General features: G+C 39.1%; 4 protein-coding genes across 4 annotated transcripts in view; 2 read left to right on the plus strand and 2 right to left on the minus strand.

The window, feature by feature from the left end:
• LOC109841300 (putative clathrin assembly protein At5g35200) overlaps positions 1-20440 on the minus strand; it is a 28204-nt gene extending 7764 nt beyond the window's left edge. The window contains exons 1-4 of the mRNA XM_020410226.1: positions 20344-20440; positions 20103-20183; positions 2574-2674; positions 2236-2336 (exon numbers count right to left, since the gene is read on the minus strand). Of these exons, the coding sequence (XP_020265815.1) occupies positions 2236-2336; positions 2574-2643 (171 nt within the window). The 5' untranslated portion in view covers positions 2644-2674; positions 20103-20183; positions 20344-20440. The remainder of the gene's footprint in view (positions 1-2235; positions 2337-2573; positions 2675-20102; positions 20184-20343) is intronic.
• Positions 10091-11846, plus strand: LOC109841299 (putative pentatricopeptide repeat-containing protein At1g26500). The gene has a single exon (XM_020410225.1). The coding sequence runs from the start codon at positions 10259-10261 to the stop codon at positions 11708-11710; it is 1452 nt and encodes a 483-aa protein (XP_020265814.1). The 5' UTR covers positions 10091-10258; the 3' UTR covers positions 11711-11846.
• On the minus strand, positions 17103-18554 carry LOC109842602 (putative pentatricopeptide repeat-containing protein At1g26500). Its single transcript, XM_020411458.1, has one exon. The coding sequence runs from the start codon at positions 18552-18554 to the stop codon at positions 17103-17105; it is 1452 nt and encodes a 483-aa protein (XP_020267047.1).
• On the plus strand, positions 23156-25298 carry LOC109841301 (phosphatidylinositol/phosphatidylcholine transfer protein SFH8-like). Its single transcript, XM_020410227.1, has 4 exons — positions 23156-23230; positions 24095-24492; positions 24828-24902; positions 24998-25298. The coding sequence occupies exons 2-4, from the start codon at positions 24163-24165 to the stop codon at positions 25022-25024; spliced, it is 432 nt and encodes a 143-aa protein (XP_020265816.1). The 5' UTR covers positions 23156-23230; positions 24095-24162; the 3' UTR covers positions 25025-25298.

Consider the following 25649-nt stretch of genomic DNA (forward strand, 5'->3'; position numbering starts at 1 on the left):
CCCACACCTACCCACCAACCAACCAAAAAAAAAAACCCCACGTTCCAGCCGTCAACCAAAATCCCAAAACCTAACTAATCTCTTCCTTCTCCTTTTCCACATGGAATCTCCAAGACTCTTCAGGTCATTCTTTTGCTAGCTTCTCCCAATCCACGAGCGCTCCAGACTGTCATCGCTCTGGTGAGCTAGATTTCGTCTAAGTATCTCACCTTTGTTTAATTTCAAACCTTGATGGAAGATGGATTGAATTTTTACAGGTAGGACTCAAGGGCTACATAATAACTGTGGGAGCTAAAATGCACAGAACGTGTTGGCGTCTCTCACCTCCAGGAATGCAGCGTCACAATGGGTTAAACCACTTTGTACGTTCCAACACATGATTATAGGGAGGAAATTCCTTGATTACCCCAAATCTAAGAATCTATGCGTGAGCTTATTAAACTCGGTGATGAAAAGATCGTGGTCTAGCTATGTTGTGGTGTGTGCGCATATCATTTTTGCACTACAGTCGTCCCTAGCTAGCTTATATTGAGACCAGATGAGTGTAGATGAATGGACAGTGGTTTGTATTGAACTTTCCTCGTCTAGTTAGCTTACTGGGATTTAAGGAAAAACACCATACAGGCACTTGCACTGCCCAGCATGATGTGGGTGTGTCAACGCGTGTGCGCGGGCCCCTATCTTTTCTTGTCAATTATATTTTGTTTACATTTTACTTTATTTGATTTGATGTGTTTCTGGTTGTTGATAAATTACAGGATTCAACCTTATGTTTGAGATTTTCCCTATTTGGGTTGTTGCAACTGCGAGTTCATGCAATTTAACTGCATAATCTCCTCATATCATGATTGTCGCGACAATCCCCCCTTCAAGAGACTACAGATAGAAGAGGCTTTAGAATGTTGTTTCCATCATGCTTTTGGGCAATCTTTCATCTGAGCAACAGACTCGAGTTTCCAAAGCAAATCTTGATTCTTGATTGTCGACACTTTCAGGAACTTTTACTGCCACGAGGAGAGAACCAAGTATTACATGCGTGAAAATGGACCTCTGCTACTCCTGGGCAGTCTTGTGACCACACCTTGAGTGGTAAACTATTGGATAGGAAAGTTTTTGAGTATAAATTGGCAAATAGAAATATTTGGAGGGTAATTCTAGAAAATCATAGATTTGAGGGGTATGTAGGTGAAAAAACCTATTATAATAGCTTCTGATATGTGAAGTGATTATGATATTACGCTGCATATTACTGCATTTTCATAGAGCTATAAAAACAAAATAAATAAATAAATGTACAATGTAAGTAAAGTCTTAACAAAAAGGTTAAACATTGAACTTTGAAGTTACTAATTTTCCAAGTATATATCAATATCAAAGTATAAAATAAAAACAATTTGGATGCGATGATTTAATTTAAGAATAGTGTTCTCCAGCTTCTAATATCCAAGAAATAAATATTTTATACAAACACAGCCAGCTCTGACCAACACAATGGTTAAGTTGTGTCCTTGGAGTGTCATTTTGCAACATAGGCCAAGGAGCTTTAAATAAGTATATCCTTGCTAGATGTGCAGATATTAAAAGACAATATATTTTTTTCTTTGTTTTAAATTAGAGAAATGCAGATATGCATAAACGAAGCCGTATCTGGATTGGCTCTTTTGAATCTGTTTACACCTCTATCTCTATTACAAATTTGGGATTGACATCATAGGTAATTTTCTCCATTCAGCTTTGTACATCTTAAGTAGTATTATATTCCTTACCTATTACCTCACTCATGCTTTGGTAGAGCCTCATCCTAGCATCTTGATAGAACCTCAAAGCAAAACAAAATCATCTTAAATGCATGCAACTATTTCTTACCTACCATATTATTACCCCTAATTTCCAAATATTCTCATCTTAGCTCATATCTTTTGGACATTTTTCTCAACTCCATAATATCCTGACCATAGAGCTGTTGTCTTAAACATGTCATTTTATCATTCAACTCCATGGCACCTAGGCCATGCATGTTTGGACCCATGGTAGAAGCACATATAAAGATGATGTTCAGTTAAAATTCATAAGTCAATGAAAATTCAAGGAAACATTTCTTGGTACCACATATCTGGTACTTTTGACAACAGTGAGATAAGCTCTAAGTATACCTAAAATGGAATTAGAAGGAGATAAGTTTCTATAGGAAAAGAACATTGAAGAAAAAGGATACATATAGATTAAGTTTCTTACAGTGTTTCCAGTCTCGACATCATACTTCACTATGCGAAAGCACTCAAGACGCTCCTCAATGTATAAAGCATAATTGCGTACCCAACAAGAATAGTCCCAAGCTTAAGAATACGAATTGAGACAAAAAAAATTAGCTGCTGATTCAAATAATTGATTTAAAAAAAGTTAGTTGGTGATATCAGATATTTAGTCGTTACAATCCTACATGTAAACTTCAGCTCATCTCTCCAGAGAGAAAAGGAGGGAGGGAGCGGGAGGAAGTATGCAAGAAAGGTGGCTGAACAGCCACTGCTGATTTAAAATGATTTTCTAACATACGCTTCTTTTGAAAAAGTTACCATTCGGGCTTGACTTGTCCTTGAAATGGCACAGGTTCAGCATATGACTTCTGCCCATGGTATAATTCATGAGCTCCTCCTGGAATGTGGCATCAACTTCTCTAAAAGCGCGATGTATAACTAGTAAGTGCTAACACAAATAATTAAGTAGCAAACTTTGAACTTTAAGGTTCAAATTCAAATTGTAGTTTGTCCTCAAACCGACATAGATAATAAAGTACATTTCAACAAAAAATAGCAAAAAATCAAAAATAAAAAAAAACACAAAAATTCCAAATTAAACTTTACTTTATCGGACATCTTTCGCACCCTCAAAATTTTAACACAAAGACAAAAGGCAATCACCTTAACAACCTTCTTTGCCCGGCAATATGCGAGATGCTAAGTTAAGCACCTAAGGCGCTATAGGGCGCGTCGCCTTTAAAACAATGATGTATAATAACTTGTTTATCATTCATAATTGCAAAGGATGAATCATCCAAAGTAATCTAGCTGTAGACACAAATAAATGTCTTATAAAAAAAAAGTCATGCATACAGGTCAATGATGGACAAGAAGAGAGGCAGAGCCTGTACATTCACACAGATCTGTAACTAATTCAGTAAATTGGATTACCATACCTAAAAACCAATCAGCTAAATTAATAGAACCGAGTTCTAACAACAGGATCACAACACAACAGTGCTACAACATACTACTACTGCATAGAAATAAGTTTACCGAGCAAAAAGATCGATGAAGAGAAGATTGTACAGATGCTCCCTAGCTCTTGGGCTTCACATAAGAGAAGAATCGTTCAAGAAGATAGGATGCCGGATGATCTTCACAGGCCGATCTCTTGGGCTTCACATAAGAGAAGAATCGTTCAAGAAGATAGGATGCCGGATGATCTTCACAGGCCGATATCAGTCGTACTGACTGATTATAACCAAGCCAAAGGGCAATACATTAACCCGAGATGACAGCTCGATCACATAATAAATTATACTCTAGTCAAGATTACCACCAAACCAAAGGCAAAAGGAAACCCGAGATGGCAGGTCGATCTCACAAGAAATTACATTTTAAAATAGCCAGTTCACGTTCATTATGTAATTGTACGGTGTAGCTTCGGCTGTATCCTAAAAACAACTTACCACTACTTCAGCAGTAAAATATTCAGGTTATTACTATCATGGAATAATAGGAAAGCAGCAAACCTTATTGATATCGGTAACCCCTTCCAATTCTGTATCCCCATATATGTGCCATCTCCCTATCAGTTTGTTTATTGCTTTGTCAACAACTAAATATTAAACACAACTGAGCAATGCTAATATTTATCTGAGCCTCAATTATGAGTTATACATTTATTCTAACTAGACCAAGAAGGGTTACTCGAATTGCCTCACTAGGGCTCGCCTTGGACACAGAAGAACTACCCTTGCCAGCATAGGTGAACCCCGGTGACCAGGTGGTGACAATCTTCTCATTCGTATTCTGATGTTGCTGCATGTATATAATTCAATCATATCAAACGAGGATCAATTCAGGCCCAAGTTTAAAAAAAATAAAAATGAGAAGTAAATGGACGAATTAAACATTATACCAGTAGCGTGTTCTCCAATGAGAGCTTATCAGGCATGTAAATCGAGAGCTCAAGCGGGCTCAGATGAGAAGTGACTTCATCTTCTTCTCCTCGCATCAGCTCACTGGGGCCCGCCTCCCACATAAATAACTTCCCTCAGCAGTGCCGGTGAAGCTCGCCTCGGACAAATCTGCGCTGATGTGGCATTCCCTGGAAACCCCAAACAAGGGGTTTCCACGCAAACCAAACAGCTGCTGTGTAAAAAAGAAATAGAAAAATAGTCTGAAAGAACGTACTTAATCATTCACTCTTTGATAGATATAAATCAGTAATTTCTATGAATAGACATTCCTATTCTTTACAAAATTTATGAACTCCCAAAGAATCACCAATCACAATATCTACTCCACAGTTTCCATACAAGCAGCCACCCTTGCTTTCCTCCTCCTATCCCTTGTAGCCATCCTCTGTCCATACACCAACAACACGTCCCCAACATCCACCAATCCCACCTCCTTCAACCTCATCCCTACCTCCTCAAACATCACCAACCCTTCCTCATTTGAAAACCAATACAGAAACTTATTATAATCAAATCTTGGCACCTCCACCCCCTTAACCTTCATCATCCTCTCTACATACTTGGTTGCCTCCAATGTCCTCCCTGCCTTCACCAAACCCCCAACAAATATGCTCTCAAAATTCACCATTGGGTCCCTCCCTTTCCTCCCCCTCTTTCCTAAATGCCCCTGCAACAACATAATGTATGTGTGCATATTAGGCTCACACCCTCTCTTTACCATCTCCCTCAACACTTGGGTTGCTTCCCTTGCCCTTCTAAGCCTCAACAATCCCTTCATCAGACCATGGTGCATGTTAATATCAGGCTCTTCTACCCCTTGGAAAATTCGGTACCCCTCTCTAACTCTCTTTCTAACCAAAAGCCCATAGATTAAGTCTCCAAGAGCAGACTTATCAACTTCGATGCCTCTCTTTAGCATTTCAGCTAACACCATGAATGCGTAAGTGATTTTTCCTTCTTTGCACACCCAATCGATCACAATACAGTAGGAGGCCGAACCAAGATTACAGAACTTTCTTTGTTGTAGTCTTTTGAACATAATCATAGCATCTTCAAACCGATTGTTCTTAAATAAAGTCTCGACTATCTCTTCGTATGCGCTGACATCTGGCTCGAGCCCCAAATCGAGCACCCGGTTCCATATCTTGGCGGCCTCCACCAAATCGCCAGCTCGACAAAACCCAACAATCAAAAACCCGTAAGTAGCCTCATCAGGTGGAATCAAATCTTTGATCTTCATAACAACCGATTTTGCAACATCGACGTACCGTCGAGCACATAGGGTGCGCACAACCCTATTCAACACCTCCACATTCTTAAACCCATCATCGAGTTCAAAAATCTCAACGCACTTCTTGATCTCTCGAGCTCCAGCGAGATGGGTCGCTGCGATCTCGAGAGATCTTTTGGTGACGAGTCCTGTTTGAGACATTTCAAGGAGGAAACTATGGAGGAGGTCAATGTTCCGGGAATTGCCGAAGACGTCAAGGGCTTTGTTGGCGGTGATGAGGGAGTGGGTGAAGTTGTGGGTGAGCTTGGAGTGGAGGAGAAAGTTGTGGACGGGGCGCCATGAGAAGGGGAAGTTGTTGCAAAGCTGGAGGAAGAGCTCGTGGGTTGGGCTGAAGTTGAGTTTCTGAAGGTGAGTTTGGAGTTTGGGAAGTGGGGAGGTTTGTTGTTGGTAGAGGACTGTGGAGAGGCGGAGAAGGAAGGCAGGGTCGACTAGGGAAGTGGAGAAAGAGCGAGAGGAGAAGTGAAGTTTAGGGAGCGGCATTTTTTCAGGTTTTGGAGGGAGGTGTAGGTTTTTAAATTCAAGGGTTTTAAGGACGTGGTCTTTTGTACTCTGAGAGCTTAGACGACTATCTTGTTCGGCTTTGGTTGGGAGTGCTCAAATTCTCAATCTCATTCTTTACAGCTGATTAACCTAGCAAACAAAAAAATCCAGATCAGTGAAAAAGAATAAATTTAAATATGTGAAAATATTCTTAACAGAAAATAAAAAATACTCATGCTCCAGTTTCCTTCTGATATAGCTTTTTTGCAAATTCACAACTACTACAATTAATATCTATAATCAGTATACTCCTTTCCTCCTTTATAATCAGTATGCTCCTTTCCTCCTTTATGTAATATGCGCAATCTGATCATGTGTCAAATCCCAAACTCTTTCTTTTAAATTAAACCCAGCAATTATTATAAAGTAAACCGAATTTGAAGCAGAATGAAGCTACAGAATCATAAGGGTGTGTTGGGCAACTTCAAAATTAAACTAGGCTAGAGTAATGTGTTCTTAATTAGACCAAAGTTGATCCTTATAAGAGTTGCTCTACAAAAGAACTAGTTTTTTAAAGCCTATAATTTGAACTAGAAAAAACTAGTTCAACTTGGGTCTAACTTTTGCCAAACCAAAAATAGGATTTTAAAAATAGGATTTTGGACCAAGGTTATACCAAATAAAATAAGTTCTATAGATTTGCCAAAAGTTACATTCCGACTAGACATAAATCTAATAAAATTCAAATCTTTATCTTACTCAATCAAATTAGAACAGGAAAACGAGCGAACTAGCCAATGATGAAAGTCTGGGCAAATCCAATGAGGGGAAGGATGTTTGCCATGAAAGCATCGCCGCATTGTGGTGGATCGCAGACAAATGAAATCTCCATCCTTGGATCGATACCACAGATGAACGTCATCACTTCAGGATCTACTTGTATCTCTCCACCTATTTTGGGTCGTAATTATCACTTCATTTGCTACCCACTCATACGTATGTGTGGAGCCTGTATGCAGCTGAAAGCTTCAAAGTCAACATGCGGTACCAGAAGATGGAATGTGACAATCCAGTCCCACGTGTTGGAGGGAAAAAGAAAAAACAAGGCTATAAATATCATCAAAAACTTTGGACGATCATCAGATAACCACCTACAACTTTTAAAATATCAGAAAACCATATTTTTTTTCTATGAAAAATTGAGGTTCATGGTTTTCGGGGGTATTCTGAAGATATCTGTTATCTGAAACAAAAACCACCTACAACTTTTAAGATATCTTTGTCATGGTCTTGCATATGATAAAGAAACATCCAGCATTCGTGATGGAGTCAAAAAAAAACAAGATATAAGCTGTTCAGAATAATCTCTCAACCTTAAAGACAACTATAAATAAGTACAAAAGACAAAAACCTTGCAACATACATAAGCAATTATGTCCTGGATTGGTAGATTATCAGCAAACCATGATAGTGTTATCTGAAACAAAAATCATACGCACAACACTTAAAAGACTCTCAAAAACAGTTTCATTAAGTTGCAAAAGTTCTTTGTAGGAAACGAGGAGCTACATTAAGTTGCAAAAGTTTCAAAAACAATTTTATTTGGCAAACTATTTTTACTTAACTTCTAAATTCTGCCATTTGGGTGGCGACATAATATTATGATGATTAGGATTACGAACCCAACAAATTGTCTTGCATATGGCGACATAATATTATGATGATTAGGCTTCTTCATGGCATTCTGTTGCAAAATTTTGCAAATTTGGGGTTTTACTACTATTCATTTTCATCTCAGACTAAGTTTTCTTCTATTGGAAAATTACCTATAGCTCTCTATTAGTGATGGAAGCACTAAACGCCATTTTAAGCCAGATAAATAATGAAGCACAAGAAGCTGTAAATAAACCATATTTATATACACTATTTTATGTTCTTGCATTTTTTTTCCTTTTTTTGGGTCAGTAAGTTTAAGTTTTAGTAATTTTCTTGGAGTAGACTTACCCGAGTAATTATAATCCTGCTTTAGTAATTTTTTTTAATTTAAAAACTGCCAGTAGGTCACTGTAAAATTTTAACTAAACAAGGGCTATTCAAATAAAAGTTTATATTATACTTTTCTATTATCTTGAAATGATACTCTTGCACCAAAAATACCCTAGTGTTTCACGAACTCTGCACTTAAATACCCTCAGCTGTGAATGATTTCACATAAACACCATTAAGTTTTCAAATGTTGCTCATTGATACCTTTTGTAAGTAAACCATTAGAATATTCATGGAATGTTCCCACATGATCATTCATGCAGTATTTTTGGGCTATGCTTTACCCTTATAGTTGGCCTAACTTACATATACTACCCTTATGCTATATGAAAGCTGTTTCTCCCCGTTTATCACCTAAAATTCACATGTGACCTTGTCCTTCCAAATATCATTGCGTGCAACCATGAAGGTATGCTCAAGATGTCCAAGATTTGCATCAGGCACTGGGGTTCTTGACGAGATCCCTTAACTATCTGTTTAACCTCTTGGTGAATGACTGAACATACTCATCTTCTCATGCAAAATGTACTGATATAATTTGAAATCTACCGTAAAAATTAGTAACTCAAAATTTACATTTTTATTCACTTTTCAATTACCAAAGATTCCCTGATGGCGCTAGTTCTAAGAACAAATTGAATGAGAATAGCTTGCACTGTTCCATACAGTGAAAAAAAGACAGGCAATTTAAGAATCGTGCCCTCTCTATAAATGGAGCAGAACAAAAGTCCACATCTTATCAGAATAATCTACACGCGAGCGGCTGGTTTTCATCCATTCGTGGGAAAAGTTTGATGGTGGAATGTTAATTTGTTATCCTAAGAGAATCTTTATAAGATTCATATTGACAGGCAACCCTATTATGACCAATATTTTTTGGCTACATATGATAAAAAACCTCTTAACTTTGGATGATTATTAGATAACCCCTATAACTTTCAAAATACATGCAAGCCCTCTTTAAGTTTAGCGATATTAAAAAAAGCCTTAAAGTTTAAGATATCTTCAGAATACCCCCGAAAACCATGAACCACAATTTTTCATAGAAAAAAAATATGGTTTTCTGATATTTTAAAAGTTGTAGGTGGTTATCTGATGATCGTCCAAAGTTTTTGATGATATTTATAGCCTTGTTTTTTCTTTTTCCCTCCAACACGTGGGACCGGATTGTCACATTCCATCTTCTGGTACCGCATGTTGACTTTGAAGCTTTCAGCTGCATACAGGCTCCACACATACGTATGAGTGGGTAGCAAATGAAGTGATAATTACGACGCAAAATAGGTGGAGAGATACAAGTAGATCCTGAAGTGATGACGTTCATCTGTGGTATCGATCCAAGGATGGAGATTTCATTTGTCTGCGATCCACCACAATGCGGCGATGCTTTCATAACAAACATCCTTCCCCCCATTGGATTTGCCCAGACTTTCATCATTGGCTAGTTCGCTCGTTTTCCTGTTCTAATTTGATTGAGTAAGATAAAGATTTGAATTTTATTAGATTTATGTCTAGTCGGAATGTAACTTTTGGCAAATCTATAGAACTTATTTTACTTGGTATAACCTTGGTCCAAAATCCTATTTTTGGTTTGGCAAAAGTTAAACCCAAGTTGAACTAGTTTTTTCTAGTTCAAATTATAGGCTTTAAAAAACTAGTTTTTTTTATAAGAATCAACTTTGGTCTAATTAAGAAAACATTACTCTAGCCTAGTTTAATTTTGAAGTTGCCCAACACACCCTTATGATTATGTAGCTTCATTCTGCTTCAAATTCGGTTTACTTTATAATAATTGCTGGGTTTAATTTAAAAGAAAGAGTTTGGGATTTGACACATGATCAGATTGCGCATATTACATAAAGGAGGAAAGGAGTATACTGATTATAAAGGAGGAAAGGAGTATACTGATTATAGATATTAATTGTAGTGGTTGTGAATTTGCAAAAAAACTATATCAGAAGGAAACAGGAGCATGAGTATTTTTTATTTTCTGTTAAGAATATTTTCACATATTTAAATTTATTCTTTTTCACTGATCTGGATTTTTTGTTGACGAGAAACCTTGCTAGGTTAGTCAGCTGTAAAGAATGAGATTGAGAATTTGAGCACTCCCAACCAAAGCCGAACAAGATAGTCGTCTAAGCTCTCAGAGCACAAAAGACCACGTCCTTAAAACCCCTGATTTTAAAAACCTACACCTCCCTCCAAAACCTGAAAAAATGCCGCTCCCTAAACTTCACTTCTCCTCTCGCTCTTTCTCCACTTCCCTAGTCGACCCTGCCTTCCTTCTCCGCCTCTCCACAGTCCTCTACCAACAACAAACCTCCCCACTTCCCAAACTCCAAACTCACCTTCAGAAACTCAACTTCAGCCCAACCCACGAGCTCTTCCTCCAGCTTTGCAACAACTTCCCCTTCTCATGGCGCCCCGTCCACAACTTTCTCCTCCACTCCAAGCTCACCCACAACTTCACCCACTCCCTCATCACCGCCAACAAAGCCCTTGACGTCTTCGGCAAATCCCGGAACATTGACCTTCTCCATAGTTTCCTCCTTGAAATGTCTCAAACAGGACTCATCACCAAAAGATCTCTCGAGATCGCAGCGACCCATCTCGCTGGAGCTCGAGAGATCAAGAAGTGCGTTGAGATTTTTGAACTCGATGATGGGTTTAAGAATGTGGAGGTGTTGAATAGGGTTGTGCGCACCCTATGTGCTCGACGGTACGTCGATGTTGCAAAATCGGTTGTTATGAAGATCAAAGATTTGATTCCACCTGATGAGGCTACTTACGGGTTTTTGATTGTTGGGTTTTGTCGAGCTGGCGATTTGGTGGAGGCCGCCAAGATATGGAACCGGGTGCTCGATTCGGGGCTTGAGCCAGATGTCAGCGCATACGAAGAGATAGTCGAGACTTTATTTAAGAACAATCGGTTTGAAGATGCTATGATTATGTTCAAAAGACTACAACAAAGAAAGTTCTGTAATCTTGGTTCGGCCTCCTACTGTATTGTGATCGATTGGGTGTGCAAAGAAGGAAAAATCACTTACGCATTCATGGTGTTAGCTGAAATGCTAAAGAGAGGCATCGAAGTTGATAAGTCTGCTCTTGGAGACTTAATCTATGGGCTTTTGGTTAGAAAGAGAGTTAGAGAGGGGTACCGAATTTTCCAAGGGGTAGAAGAGCCTGATATTAACATGCACCATGGTCTGATGAAGGGATTGTTGAGGCTTAGAAGGGCAAGGGAAGCAACCCAAGTGTTGAGGGAGATGGTAAAGAGAGGGTGTGAGCCTAATATGCACACATACATTATGTTGTTGCAGGGGCATTTAGGAAAGAGGGGGAGGAAAGGGAGGGACCCAATGGTGAATTTTGAGAGCATATTTGTTGGGGGTTTGGTGAAGGCAGGGAGGACATTGGAGGCAACCAAGTATGTAGAGAGGATGATGAAGGTTAAGGGGGTGGAGGTGCCAAGATTTGATTATAATAAGTTCATGTATTGGTTTTCAAATGAGGAAGGGTTGGTGATGTTTGAGGAGGTAGGGATGAGGTTGAAGGAGGTGGGATTGGTGGATGTTGGGGACGTGTTGTTGGTGTATGGACAGAGGATGGCTACAAGGGATAGGAGGAGGAAAGCAAGGGTGGCTGCTTGTATGGAAACTGTGGAGTAGATATTGTGATTGGTGATTCTTTGGGAGTTCATAAATTTTGTAAAGAATAGGAATGTCTATTCATAGAAATTACTGATTTATATCTATCAAAGAGTGAACGATTAAGTACGCTCTTTCAGACTATTTTTCTTTTTCTTTTTTACACATAGCAGCTGTTTGGTTCGCGTGGAAACCCCTTGTTTGGGGTTTCCAGGGAATGCCACATCAGCACAAATTTGTCCAAGGCGAGCTTCACCAGCACTGCTGAGGAAAGTTCTTTATGTGGGAGGCGGGCCCCAGTGAGCTGATGTGAGGAGAAGAAGGTGAAGTCACTTCTCATCTGAGCCCGCTTGAGCTCTCGATTTACATGCCTGATAAGCTCTCATTGGAGAACACGCTACTGGTATAATGTTTAATTCGCCCATTTACTTCTCATTTTTATTTTTTTAAACTGAATTGATCCTCGTTTGATATGATTGAATTATATACATGCAGCAACATCAGAATACGAATGAGAAGATTGTCACCACCTGGTTACCGGGGTTCACCTATGCTGGCAAGGGTAGTTCTTCTGTGTCCAAGGCGAGCCCTAATGAGGCAATGCGAGCAACCCTTCTTGGTCTAGTTAGAATAAATGTATAACTCATAATTGAGGCTCAGATAAATATTAGCATTTCTCAGTTGTGTTTAATATTTAGTTGTTGACAAAGCAATAAACAAATTGATAGGGAGATGGCACATATATGGGGACATGGATAAGTGGTAAATATCGATTGAATTTGCCTTTGGCTACTGAAAGAGTGGGATACAGAATTGGAAGGGGTTATCGAAATCAACAAGGTTTGCTGCTTTCCTATTATTCCATGATAGTAATAACCTGAATATTTTACTGCTGAAGTAGTGGTAAGTTGCTTTTAGGATACAGCCGAAGTTACACCGTACAATTACATAATGAACGTGAACTGGCTATTTTAAAATGTAGTTTCTTGTGAGATCGACCTGCCATCTCGGGTTTCCTTTTGCCTTTGGTTTGGTGGTAATCTTGACTAGAGTATAATTTATTATGTGATCGAGCTGTCATCTCGGGTTAATGTATTGCCCTTTGGCTTGGTTATAATATCAGGACCAAGTTTAAAAAAAATGAAAATGAGAAGTAAATGGGCGAATTAAATATTATACCAGTAGCGTGTTCTCCAATGAGAGCTTATCAGGCATGTAAATCGAGAGCTCAAGCAGGCTCACATGAGAAGTGACTTCATCTTCTTAATGTGAGAAGTGCACCTAACCCCATTGTAAAAAGATTGTTGGCGGCTGTGGTTAAAACTGGAATAATACAGATATATAGCAACTAATAACTAAAAGAAAGCTGAAGTACAGTAATTTAAATTTTTTCAACTCAGTTGCTGTGCGTTTGTAAAACGCTGTGCTTAAAGCATTATTTGGCCTACTCCGGTGCAAGGATCCCAAGGCCAAATTGCTTCCAAGAACAGCAGTCCAGTACTCTGGTGTGCACCAACCCAGTACTGTCAAGATCTCCTCGATCTGTAAGGCAAAGATCTCCTCGATCTATCAAGCAAAAGATCTCCTCGATCTCCTCAGGCAAAGATCTCCTCGATCTATAAGACCTTCTCGGTCTAGTCACTGTTCCTACTAGCACTAGCTATTCTACAATATATATCTGTATATATTGATTGCTGTTTTTTTTTAATGAATTTTCCTTAAGGATTTGAGGTCTATTTATAGCGTTTGGAAAAACACTATGCATTAATAAAATAATACTGATGGCATGTATAAAATCAGTACGAGTACACCCAACCCCATTGTTAAAAGATTGTTAGCGCCTGTGGTTAAAACTGGAATAATACAGATATATAGCAGCTAATAATTGAAAGAAAGCTGAAGTACAGTAATTTAAATTTTTTTCAACTCAACTGCTGTGCGTTTGTAAAACGCTGTGCTTAAAGCATTATTTGGCCTACTCCGGTGCAAGGATCCCAAGGCCAAATTGCTTCCAGGAATAGCAGTCCAGTACTCTGGTGTGCACCAACCCAGTACTGTCAAGATCTCCTCGATCTGTAAGGCAAAGATCTCCTCGATCTATCAGGCAAAAGATCTCCTTGATCTCCTCAGGCAAAGATCTCCTCGATCTATAAGACCTTCTCGGTCTAGGCACTGTTCCTACTAGCACTAGCTATTCTACAATATATATCTGTATATATTGATTGTTGTTCCTACTAGCACTAGGCATTATTGTACTAGGCACTGTTCCTACTAGCACTAGCTATTCTACAATATATAACAGAAAAAAGAACCAGAATCCGAAGAACCTGAACGTTCAGAAGGAGTTCAAGAGGAGCGGCAAATGCTTCAACCGTGGGAAGCAATGACATTTTGCCAAAGACTGCAAAACACCAAAGAAGGAAACAACGCACAATGTCAATCAAGCAAGGTTTTAAATATCGGATGTCGGGTTCATGTCGGACGGCTGAAATCCATGTCGGATAGCGGAAATCGGGGATATATCGGGGGACATGGACTAAATATCGGATTGCCATATCGGGTGATCCACATATGTATAATATCATGCCCTAAATGTAATCTAACTATCTAAGCATTCCTAAATTCATAACTTCATGACTCTGCACATTTCAACATTCATATGCACATTTAAAATAAAATAAATCTCTCCTTATTAATCAATAATCATTAGCCTATTATTAATCAGTTAGCCTATTATTAATCAAGTGATCAAACATCAAGTAATCATTAGCCTATTATTAATCAAAATAGTCCACAAACCAAACATTCACGTGTGAAGAAGAAAAAAAGAAAAAACAGGAAAATCGGCCGATATGGCCGATTTTCCAAACAAGAAAATCGGCCGATATGGCCGATTTTTCGCCAATATGGCCGATATGTCGGTAAAAAACGATATGCGACTTGTTTTTCCCCGATTTGTGTCGTTGGACCCCTCAATCCGCTATATCGGCCGACATGTCCGACATGTCGGCCGATATTTAAAACACTGCAATCAAGTTGATGATTGTGTAGCTATGCTCTTCTAGGTAACAACTCCAAGTAACATCTCTAGTTGGTGGTTAGATACGGGTGCTACTTGTCACGTATGCCCCAATAGAAATATGTTCTCTTCTTATATTGCTACCAAAGAGAACGTATCAATGGAGATCTTTTGCCTGATAGATCGAGGAGATCTGTGCCTTACAGATCGAGGAGATCTTGAGAGTACTGGGTTGGTGCATACCAGAGTACTAGACTGCTATTCCTGGAAGCAATTTGGCCTTGGGATCCTTGCACCGGAGTAGGCCAAATAATGCTTTAAGCACAGCGTTTTACAAACGCACAGCAGATGAGTTGAAAAAATTTAAATTACTGTACTTCAGCTTTCTTTCAGTTATTAGCTGCTATATATCTGTATTATTCCAGTTTTAACCACAGGCGCCAACAATATAAATAGACCTCAAATCTTTAAGGAAAATTCATTCAAAAAAAAACAACAATCAATATATACAGATATAAATTGTAGAATAGCTAGTGCTAGTAGGAACAGTGCCTAGACCGAGAAGGTCTTATAGATCGAGGAGATCATTGCCTGAGGAGATTGAGGAGATCTTTTGCCTGATAGATCGAGGAGATCTTTGCCTTACAGATCGAGGAGATCTTGACAGTACTGGGTTGGTGCACACCAGAGTACTGGACTGCTGTTCCTGGAAGCAATTTGGCCTTGGGATCCTTGCACCGGAGTAGGCCAAATAATGCTTTAAGCACGGCGTTTTACAAACGCACAGCAGCTGAGTTAAAAAATTTTAAATTACTGTACTTCAGCTTTCTTTCAGTTATTAGTTGCTATATATCTGTATTATTCCAGTTTTAACCACAGGCGCCAACAATCTTTTTACAATGGGGTTGGGTGCACTCGTACTGATTTTATACATGTCATCAGTACGATATGCATTGCCAAAATACAGATATATAGCTGTACTGGGTTGGTGCACACCAGAGTACTGGACTGCTGTTCCTGGAGTGAGCTAATGTGAGGAGAAGAAGATGAAGTCACTTCTCATGTGAGCCCGCTTGAGCTCTCGATTTACATGCCTGATAAGCTGTCATTGGAGAACACGCTACTGGTATAATATTTAATTCACCCATTTACTTCTCATTTTTATTTTTTTTAAACTTGGTCCTGATATTATAACCAAGCCAAAGGGCAATACATTAACCCGAGATGACAGCTCGATGACATAATAAATTATACTCTAGTCAAGATTACCACCAAACCAAAGGCAAAAGGAAATCCGAGATGGCAGGTCGATCTCACAAGAAACTACATTTTAAAATAGCCAGTTCACGTTCATTATGTAATTGTACGGTGTAACTTCGGCTGTATCCTAAAAGCAACTTACCACTACTTCAGCAGTAAAATATTCAGGTTATTACTATCATGGAATAATAGGAAAGCAACAAACCTTATTGATATCGATAACCCCTTCCAATTCTGTATCCCACTCTTTCAGTAGCCAAAGGCAAATTCAATCGATATTTACCACTTATCCATGTCCCCATATATGTGCCATCTCCCTATCAATTTGTTTATTGCTTTGTCAACAACTAAATATTAAACACAACTGAGAAATGCTAATATTTATCTGAGCCTCAATTATGAGTTATACATTTATTCTAACTAGACCAAGAAGGGTTACTCGCATTGCCTCACTAGGGCTCACCTTGGACACAGAAGAACTACCCTTGCCAGCATAGGTGAACCCCGGTGACCAGGTGGTGACAGTCTTCTCATTCGTATTCTTATGTTGATGCATGTATATAATTCAATCATATCAAACGAGGATCAATTCAGTTTAAAAAAAAATGAAAATGAGAAGTAAATGGGCGAATTAAACATTATACCAGTAGCGTGTTCTCCAATGAGAGCTTATCAGGGCGAATTAAACATTATACCAGTAGCGTGTTCTCCAATGAGAGCTTATCAGGCATGTAAATCGAGAGCTCAAGCGGGCTCAGATGAGAAGTGACTTCAAGCTTATCAGGCATGTAAATCGAGAGCTCAAGCGGGCTCAGATGAGAAGTGACTTCATCTTCTTCTCCTCACAACAGCTCACTGGGGCCCGCCTCCCACATAAAGAACTTCCCTCAGCAGTGCCGGTGAAGCTCGCCTTGGACAAATCTGCGCTGATGTGGCATTCCCTGGAAACCCCAAACAAGGGGTTTCCACGCGAACCAAGCAGCTGCTATGTGTAAAAAAGAAAAAGAAAAATAGTCTGAAAGAGCGTACTTAATCGTTCACTCTTTGATAGATATAAATCAGCAATTTCTATGAATAGACATTCCTATTCTTTACAAAATTTATGAACTCCCAAAGAATCACCAATCACAATATCTACTCCACAGTTTCCATACAAGCAGCCACCCTTGCTTTCCTCCTCCTATCCCTTGTAGCCATCCTCTGTCCATACACCAACAACACGTCCCCAACATCCACCAATCCCACCTCCTTCAACCTCATCCCTACCTCCTCAAACATCACCAACCCTTCCTCATTTGAAAACCAATACATGAACTTATTATAATCAAATCTTGGCACCTCCACCCCCTTAACCTTCATCATCCTCTCTACATACTTGGTTGCCTCCAATGTCCTCCCTGCCTTCACCAAACCCCCAACAAATATGCTCTCAAAATTCACCATTGGGTCCCTCCCTTTCCTCCCCCTCTTTCCTAAATGCCCCTGCAACAACATAATGTATGTGTGCATATTAGGCTCACACCCTCTCTTTACCATCTCCCTCAACACTTGGGTTGCTTCCCTTGCCCTTCTAAGCCTCAACAATCCCTTCATCAGACCATGGTGCATGTTAATATCAGGCTCTTCTACCCCTTGGAAAATTCGGTACCCCTCTCTAACTCTCTTTCTAACCAAAAGCCCATAGATTAAGTCTCCAAGAGCAGACTTATCAACTTCGATGCCTCTCTTTAGCATTTCAGCTAACACCATGAATGCGTAAGTGATTTTTCCTTCTTTGCACACCCAATCGATCACAATACAGTAGGAGGCCGAACCAAGATTACAGAACTTTCTTTGTTGTAGTCTTTTGAACATAATCATAGCATCTTCAAATCGATTGTTCTTAAATAAAGTCTCGACTATCTCTTCGTATGCGCTGACATCTGGCTCGAGCCCCAAATCGAGCACCCGGTTCCATATCTTGGCGGCCTCCACCAAATCGCCAGCTCGACAAAACCCAACAATCAAAAACCCGTAAGTAGCCTCATCAGGTGGAATCAAATCTTTGATCTTCATAACAACCGATTTTGCAACATCGACGTACCGTCGAGCACATAGGGTGCGCACAACCCTATTCAACACCTCCACATTCTTAAACCCATCATCGAGTTCAAAAATCTCAACGCACTTCTTGATCTCTCGAGCTCCAGCGAGATGGGTCGCTGCGATCTCGAGAGATCTTTTGGTGATGAGTCCTGTTTGAGACATTTCAAGGAGGAAACTATGGAGGAGGTCAATGTTAAGGGAATTGCCGAAGACGTCAAGGGCTTTGTTGGCGGTGATGAGGGAGTGGGTGAAGTTGTGGGTGAGCTTGGAGTGGAGGAGAAAGTTGTGGACGGGGCGCCATGAGAAGGGGAAGTTGTTGCAAAGCTGGAGGAAGAGCTCGTGGGTTGGGCTGAAGTTGAGTTTCTGAAGGTGAGTTTGGAGTTTGGGAAGTGGGGAGGTTTGTTGTTGGTAGAGGACTGTGGAGAGGCGGAGAAGGAAGGCAGGGTCGACTAGGGAAGTGGAGAAAGAGCGAGAGGAGAAGTGAAGTTTAGGGAGCGGCATTTTTTCAGGTTTTGGAGGGAGGTGTAGGTTTTTAAATTCAGGGGTTTTAAGGACGTGGTCTTTTGTGCTCTGAGAGCTTAGACGACTATCTTGTTCGGCTTTGGTTGGGAGTGCTCAAATTCTCAATCTCATTCTTTACAGCTGACTAACCTAGCAAGGTTTCTCGTCAACAAAAAATCCAGATCAGTGAAAAAGAATAAATTTAAATATGTGAAAATATTCTTAACAGAAAATAAAAAATACTCATGCTCCTGTTTCCTTCTGATATAGCTTTTTTGCAAATTCACAACCACTACAATTAATATCTATAATCAGTATACTCCTTTCCTCCTTTATAATCAGTATACTCCTTTCCTCCTTTCCTCCTTTATGTAATATGCGCAATCTGATCATGTGTCAAATCCCAAACTCTTTCTTTTAAATTAAACCCAGCAATTATTATAAAGTAAACCGAATTTGAAGCAGAATGAAGCTACAGAATCATAAGGGTGTGTTGGGCAACTTCAAAATTAAACTAGGCTAGAGTAATGTTTTCTTAATTAGACCAAAGTTGATCCTTATAAGAGTTGCTCTACAAAAGAACTAGTTTTTTAAAGCCTATAATTTGAACTAGAAAAAACTAGTTCAACTTGGGTCTAACTTTTGCCAAACCAAAAATAGGATTTTGGACCAAGGTTATACCAAATAAAATAAGTTCTATAGATTTGCCAAAAGTTACATTCCGACTAGACATAAATCTAATAAAATTCAAATCTTTATCTTACTCAATCAAATTAGAACAGGAAAACGAGCGAACTAGCCAATGATGAAAGTCTGGGCAAATCCAATGAGGGGAAGGATGTTTGCCATGAAAGCATCGCCGCATTGTGGTGGATCGCAGACAAATGAAATCTCCATCCTTGGATCGATACCACAGATGAACGTCATCACTTCAGGATCTACTTGTATCTCTCCACCTATTTTGGGTCGTAATTATCACTTCATTTGCTACCCACTCATACGTATGTGTGGAGCCTAGGGGTGAGCACGGTTCGGTTCGGGTCGGTTTTTACCAAATTTTGAACAACCGAACCGAACCGCCCATTATTTAAAACCGAACCGAACTTTTGAAAGTCGGTTCGGTGCGGTTCGGTTCGGTTTGTTCGGTTCTTGATAGGCTGACAGTTCTTGATAGGCCTCCAACTTGTTCTTAAGAGCAGGCATAACTGAAGCACAAATGACTAACAAGGAATTTTATCAAAACAGTTTCATTGCTACAAAGTAACAGGAACAAGCTATCCTCTAGCAAAACTAACACAAGAAAGTAAAAAAAGACAATGTAGATTCTTTATAAAAAAAACATGAAGGTTTATTTTTGTGCGTTCTCATTCAGTGAGATTGATTAATCCAAAATTATAGCCCCACGAGTAAATTATCATCAAAACCAATTAACCCATTGCTATATAACAGGAATCAACTCTTAACAAGATTAAAGAAAGAAGTCGGAACAAAACTAGACAAAGATCGATAAATAAGATAATCATAGAAGTTTATATTGAGAGATCTTACGGTGACAATCCCTTCTGCACAAAAGAGACGAGTCTAACGCAACCAAACTGAATCGATAGCTCCCTAACATCCAAGCTCGCCCTTTTACAAAGAAAACCCAAATCAAAATTTCAACAATTCTGTCCTAAAACAACAAAATCATCACAAAAAAATAACGAAAAGAGTGACCCACTTGGATTCGAGGCTGAACTCGTTTCTGGTGAACCTCGAGAGTAGATTGGACTTCCCTACTCCAGAATACTTGGATTCGAGGCTGAACTCGTTTCTGGTGAACCTCGAGAGTAGATTGGACTTCCCTACTCCAGAATCGCCGATAAGAGCCACCTTGAAGAGGTAATCGTATTATCGTAGTTGTCCTCGGCCTTGTAAGCTGTCATGGCCGATAAGAGCCACCTTGAAGAGGTAATCGTATTATCGTAGTTGTCCTCGGCCTTGTAAGCTGTCATGGCTGGCGGTTGGCGGCGGAGTGCCGAGCAGCGAGCGCGGAAGGCGGAGACTTGGAAGCCCGCGACCAAGACTGGAGTTGGGGTTGGGGGGACTGAGCTGGAGTGGCGGCGGCTGGAGGATGAGGATGGTGAAGAGAGACTTAGGGTTAGGTTATAAGCGAAGCCTGGCTGAGGACTTGGGATTTTATATTGAGTGAAAAAGAACGGGTCGGGAAATTAAAAACGGGTATGGGTTACGGGTAAAACTAAGGTTGGTGTTATAAGCAGTCGGTTTGGGCAGTTCGGGTTGAAAATTTTTCAACCCGACCCGAACCGAATTAGAACTAAAACCGAACCGAACCATGGTATTAAGATTTGAATGTGACTGTAGTTCTTTGTTTTGTGATCTTTGTGTTCACTGTTCTTGGGACCAACAATTGTTTTCGTATCTGGTTAAATCTGCTGAGGGATGCATAGTATTAAGATTTGAATGTGACTTTTATGATTCTAGTATTTAATTTGTGCAATCCTTGTTCAAAGTAATTTTTACCTTGTTCTACATTGGATATAATGTCCTGCTTAGTAAGCATTGTTCACCAATGAGCTCCTAAGTAAGAATACCTATATGGATGCATACTTCCCTATGTTAATTTACATGAGACCGATTTTGTTTTTTCATTTACATTGTTATGTAAAATTCATATTTTGTATGTTTCATTCATCAAGTATATTGTATTTCAGAAAACCACTTGTTCAAACTAGATACCTAAACGACCCTTTAAATCATACTTCTGAACTGGGTAAATGCTGAAGTAAACCCGGCCCGCGTCGTACGAGTTGCAGGAAGTGGATATGAAGGGTAAGATATACGTCCATGAAGTGTACGGCGAGTGTTTTAAACTAAAGTCTAAAACATGTGTTAAATAATTGAGTACATATTTGAATAAATGTATGCATATTCAAGGAGTGTTGGAGTTGGACACATGTCGGACACAGCTATGGGAGCCAAGACGAGCTGTTGGGTAACTTAGATACTCGCCCGCGTGGTTATTCTGAGACTACTGTCCTAATTAGTACACTAGATTGTCTGCTAAAGACGGGTAGAAATCATGCATATTCTGAGACTATTGTTTTAAACTAAAGTCTAATTGAGTACATGTTGAATAAATGTATGCATATTCAAGGAGTGTCCAAGGACTGTTAGGATCGGACACGTGTCGGACATGGATACAGGAGCCAAGACAAGGTGTTGGGTAACTTAGATACTCGCACTCTTGGATATTCTGAGATTACTGCCCTTATTAATACTCTAGATTGCCTGTTAAAGACATGGTAGAAAATCAAGCATGTAACTTTTACATACACCCATGGAGTTCATCCATTAACATTGACCTGCGCTTCTGTTCTGGAATGATGTTTTTACATGCTAGTATGGTTCCTTCAATTTTATTGGGCTTATTTTTCAATTTGATACCTCAAAGTTTGCCTTTTTTTTTCACTGTGATGCCCAAAAGTTTTTACGTAATACTTGATACCCCAAAGTTTCAATCCCATTTCACTTTGATGCCCCAGTTCAGATTTCGTTAGATTCTTTGTTAAATTTAGATCATGTGCTAAGCACATGATACCACTGTCCCCTGTTGCTGGAAACATTTGGTTGTTTGGATGCCTAGCAACTGGGTAAAATGGACCCGAATGTGATTCACCAATACCGAGGAGGGCAGACCGATTACATGATGTATGATTATCATTCTCTTTATGCTTGCAATTTTTGTCCTAACTTCTGTTTATCTCTGTTTATTCTCTCATCACCAGTCCCCTGCTCTCTTCTTCCTTTCTTTTGATGCTTGTGTTGCTTTTGTGTCTCCTAGACTCCTAAATGGTTCTTCTCTAGTACTGTTGTGTTTTCTATTGCTTCTTCCTCACTACATTCTGAAGTTTCCATAATTATCCTGAAATGATCTTCTTTTGCGTTTATTAGATATTTAAAAAAAAAAAACAGAAACGCATAAGCTCCTAAGCAATTCGCTAGGCAGTGGGTCTTCCGGTAACTTCTGCTAGCATGTTCAAGTGCAGTAATGCTTGCTATAACATGTAACAAAATTGGACTAAAAGCCTCCTCAATTTCCCCATTATAGGATTCTTTATATAGCTGCTTCCAAAAGGTTTCTACTTTCTCTAAAAGCCTCCTCAATTTCCCCATTATAGGATTCTTTATATAGCTGCTTCCAAAAGGTTTCTACTTTCTACAAATGAGATAATGAGAATATACATTCAGGATTCTTTATATAGCTGCTTCCAAAAGGTTTCTACTTTCTACAAATGAGATAATGAGAATATACATTCAAGACTGATGTTCATTTTCTGCACATCCCTCGTTAAGCTCACAATGGAGATACCGTACGTAAAGTGTATATTACTTTGAAACATAGTATTTTTATTTTTTTTGAAAGGCGAGCATAGCTGGCATGCTATACAGTTTTTCACCTGTATAATTTGCATTAGGTACAGTTTGCACTTGGGAAAACAATAAGAACTAATTAGCTTGCTGCTTATCCTTTTGTGCAGATGAAGGTTGTTGGGAAGGCTAATGCTGACTTTTCAGAACCTGCTGAGCATCATAGCATGTTCCCATAGTTAACAAAGCTGTAGATTTAGGGTGCAGGAGAGAAGTTTCTAATCAAAAGCTCCCTTCATCCAAAGGTTTGTGATTTTAAGTTTTTCGTTGTACAAGGGTTAGTTTCCTTTTCACTCTTAGTCTCTAATCACTGACAAGTTCCTAATTTATGTGAAAATTCTCAATTGATTGATTTTTCATTCAGCAAATTCTTTGCAGGGCAAGACTTGCATAATTAACAGCACTAGTCATCGTGCTCATACACTGATAAGAATATTAATGCAGAAATATACATACATGGTGTATTATGGTATTATAGGGCGGTCAGTAACTATTTTTACCTACGTAATTGTCCACCCGGTAATTTAACTCATTCTGTCTTATTAAGCTTCTTGTACAAGGTTAGTTTTTTGGGTTCAACAAACTTTTGCGTTAAATCTGGATTTTTTTTATGGGCTATCATATATTTTCATTATTTGTGGGTTTTTTCGTTTGGTTATTTTTAACAGGTATCTGTCCCACCCCCCCCCCCCCCCACCTTTCAGTATCTGTCCAATGTGCCTTATTTTCAAAAGGTATTTTATCAACTAAGATGTCGTCTCATGTATCTTCGATTTGTCCAGTTTCTTGATTTGCTGCCTTTGGATAGATGTACCATTTTGTTTATCTACAGTTGCATTTCAGTGATTTCACATTGTTTGGTTTGTTCATGGCCAACTATTTTAATTCACTGTAATCATAATCATCATCTTCCAAGGCTTTTCCACATCGAAATGGGTCTGCTACTTTAGATTCGGAGAGTACACACAGCAAATAATTGCTTCTTGTTGGTATCATCTTGATAAGTTTTTGTTGCACGTTTTCTGAGCCATCATTTAATAAAACTATTATCTTCCCTTTCTGCATTATGGAAAAATAATCATGCTAAACAACTATTTCATTCGATCCAGGGGCATTTGATTTGGAAGACTCCAACAAACCTTCTGCAGGAGTCTGTGCTCGAGCACTCAGTTTGCTTATGACCTTCCTCATGACTCTCTTCACTCTGCTTCAATCAGTTCCCATCTGTGTGACAAAGAAGCTTCCAGGCAGAACTCAGTCAGATCAGAACCCACCTTTTTTTCTAGACTCAGATCCGGAGGAGGTTTCCGATTCCCCATCACCAGCATCTGGATCCACAGAAGCTAACTTGCTTTCATCTGTACTGAAAAGACTGGGAGAACTAGAAGAAAAGGTTGGTGACCTTCAAGCAAAGCCATCTGAGATGCCGCCTGAAAAGGAGGAATTGCTTAATGCTGCTGTTTGTCGTGTTGATGCACTAGAAGCTGAGCTTATTACAACCAAAAAGGTAACTTTCGTGCTCGTACATCTATATCTGTCTAGGTTATGCAGGGTATATTTACACTTTCTGGCAGTTATTGCTTTGTTATTTTATCATAATACTAGAAATTGAATTTACCTCCATTGGTTATTGCTATCAATCGTGGGCGAAAGTTCCTTGTGTTTTTCACTTTGTGTGTGTTTGACCTCAGCCGAACTGAGGTGGAGACTGGTATTCACAGTCGAACCAAAAATTTGGGATAAAGGCGTTGTAGATTTTGTTGCTTTTGTAAAAGCGCATATGTTTCTACTCCTTTTGGTCTACATTTTTGTGCTCATTCTGTAAATAATGTGGCTAAGCAGGCTTTACATGAAGTGCTGATGAGGCAAGAGGAGCTACTTGCATATATTGACCGTCAGCAAGAGGTTAAGTTGCAGGTGAGTGTAAATTATGTGGAGCACCTATATGTTAGTTATTATTCTCTGTTTTGTTGATAGAGATTACTCTTCATTTCCTTGTGCTACCATTACAGAAGAAAAAGAGGATGCTATGCTTTTGAAGAAAGAGTAATCTGATGCATTGTCGTTTTTTCCTTCTACAATTCCTAGTTTATGATGTGAAAAGGAAAGGATAATGTGTGAATATGTTGAGTGAGAAACAAGTGTAGTCTGATCCCCGCGGCAATATTCCTTTCTACAATTCATAGTCTATGATGTGAAAAGGATAGGATAGTGTTAATGTAAATATGCCAAGAAAAAAAATGTAGTCAAGGCAATTGTTTTCTACGATTCATAGTTCATGATGTGGAAATGAAAGGATAATGTTGATGAGAATATGTTGAGAAAGCAATGTAATCTGATCTGTGCGGCAAATTTCCTTACTACAATTCATAGTTTATGACAAGAAAAGGAAAAGATAATGTGATGCGATTATGCTGAGAAAAGGAATGCCTTACTGTTGCATTTCCTTCTGCTGTAGTCGCTCCTTGTTGGGCATCAAACTAAATTTGAGTTGTACGTATTACATAGTAGTTCGCGTGATCTTTTGCTTTTACAGTTTCCCCCCTATGACTTTGAATGATGCATGGTATGGTTTTTACTGCAGATATGTAATTCCTTTGGTGCTACAAAATATTTTATTTAAAGCATTCGGATTCTCTATCTTAGACACAGATTATAGTGACT

This window comes from Asparagus officinalis, chromosome 5 (genome assembly GCF_001876935.1).
Source record: "Asparagus officinalis chromosome 5, Aspof.V1, whole genome shotgun sequence".
In the NCBI taxonomy this organism is placed as follows: domain Eukaryota; kingdom Viridiplantae; phylum Streptophyta; class Magnoliopsida; order Asparagales; family Asparagaceae; genus Asparagus; species Asparagus officinalis.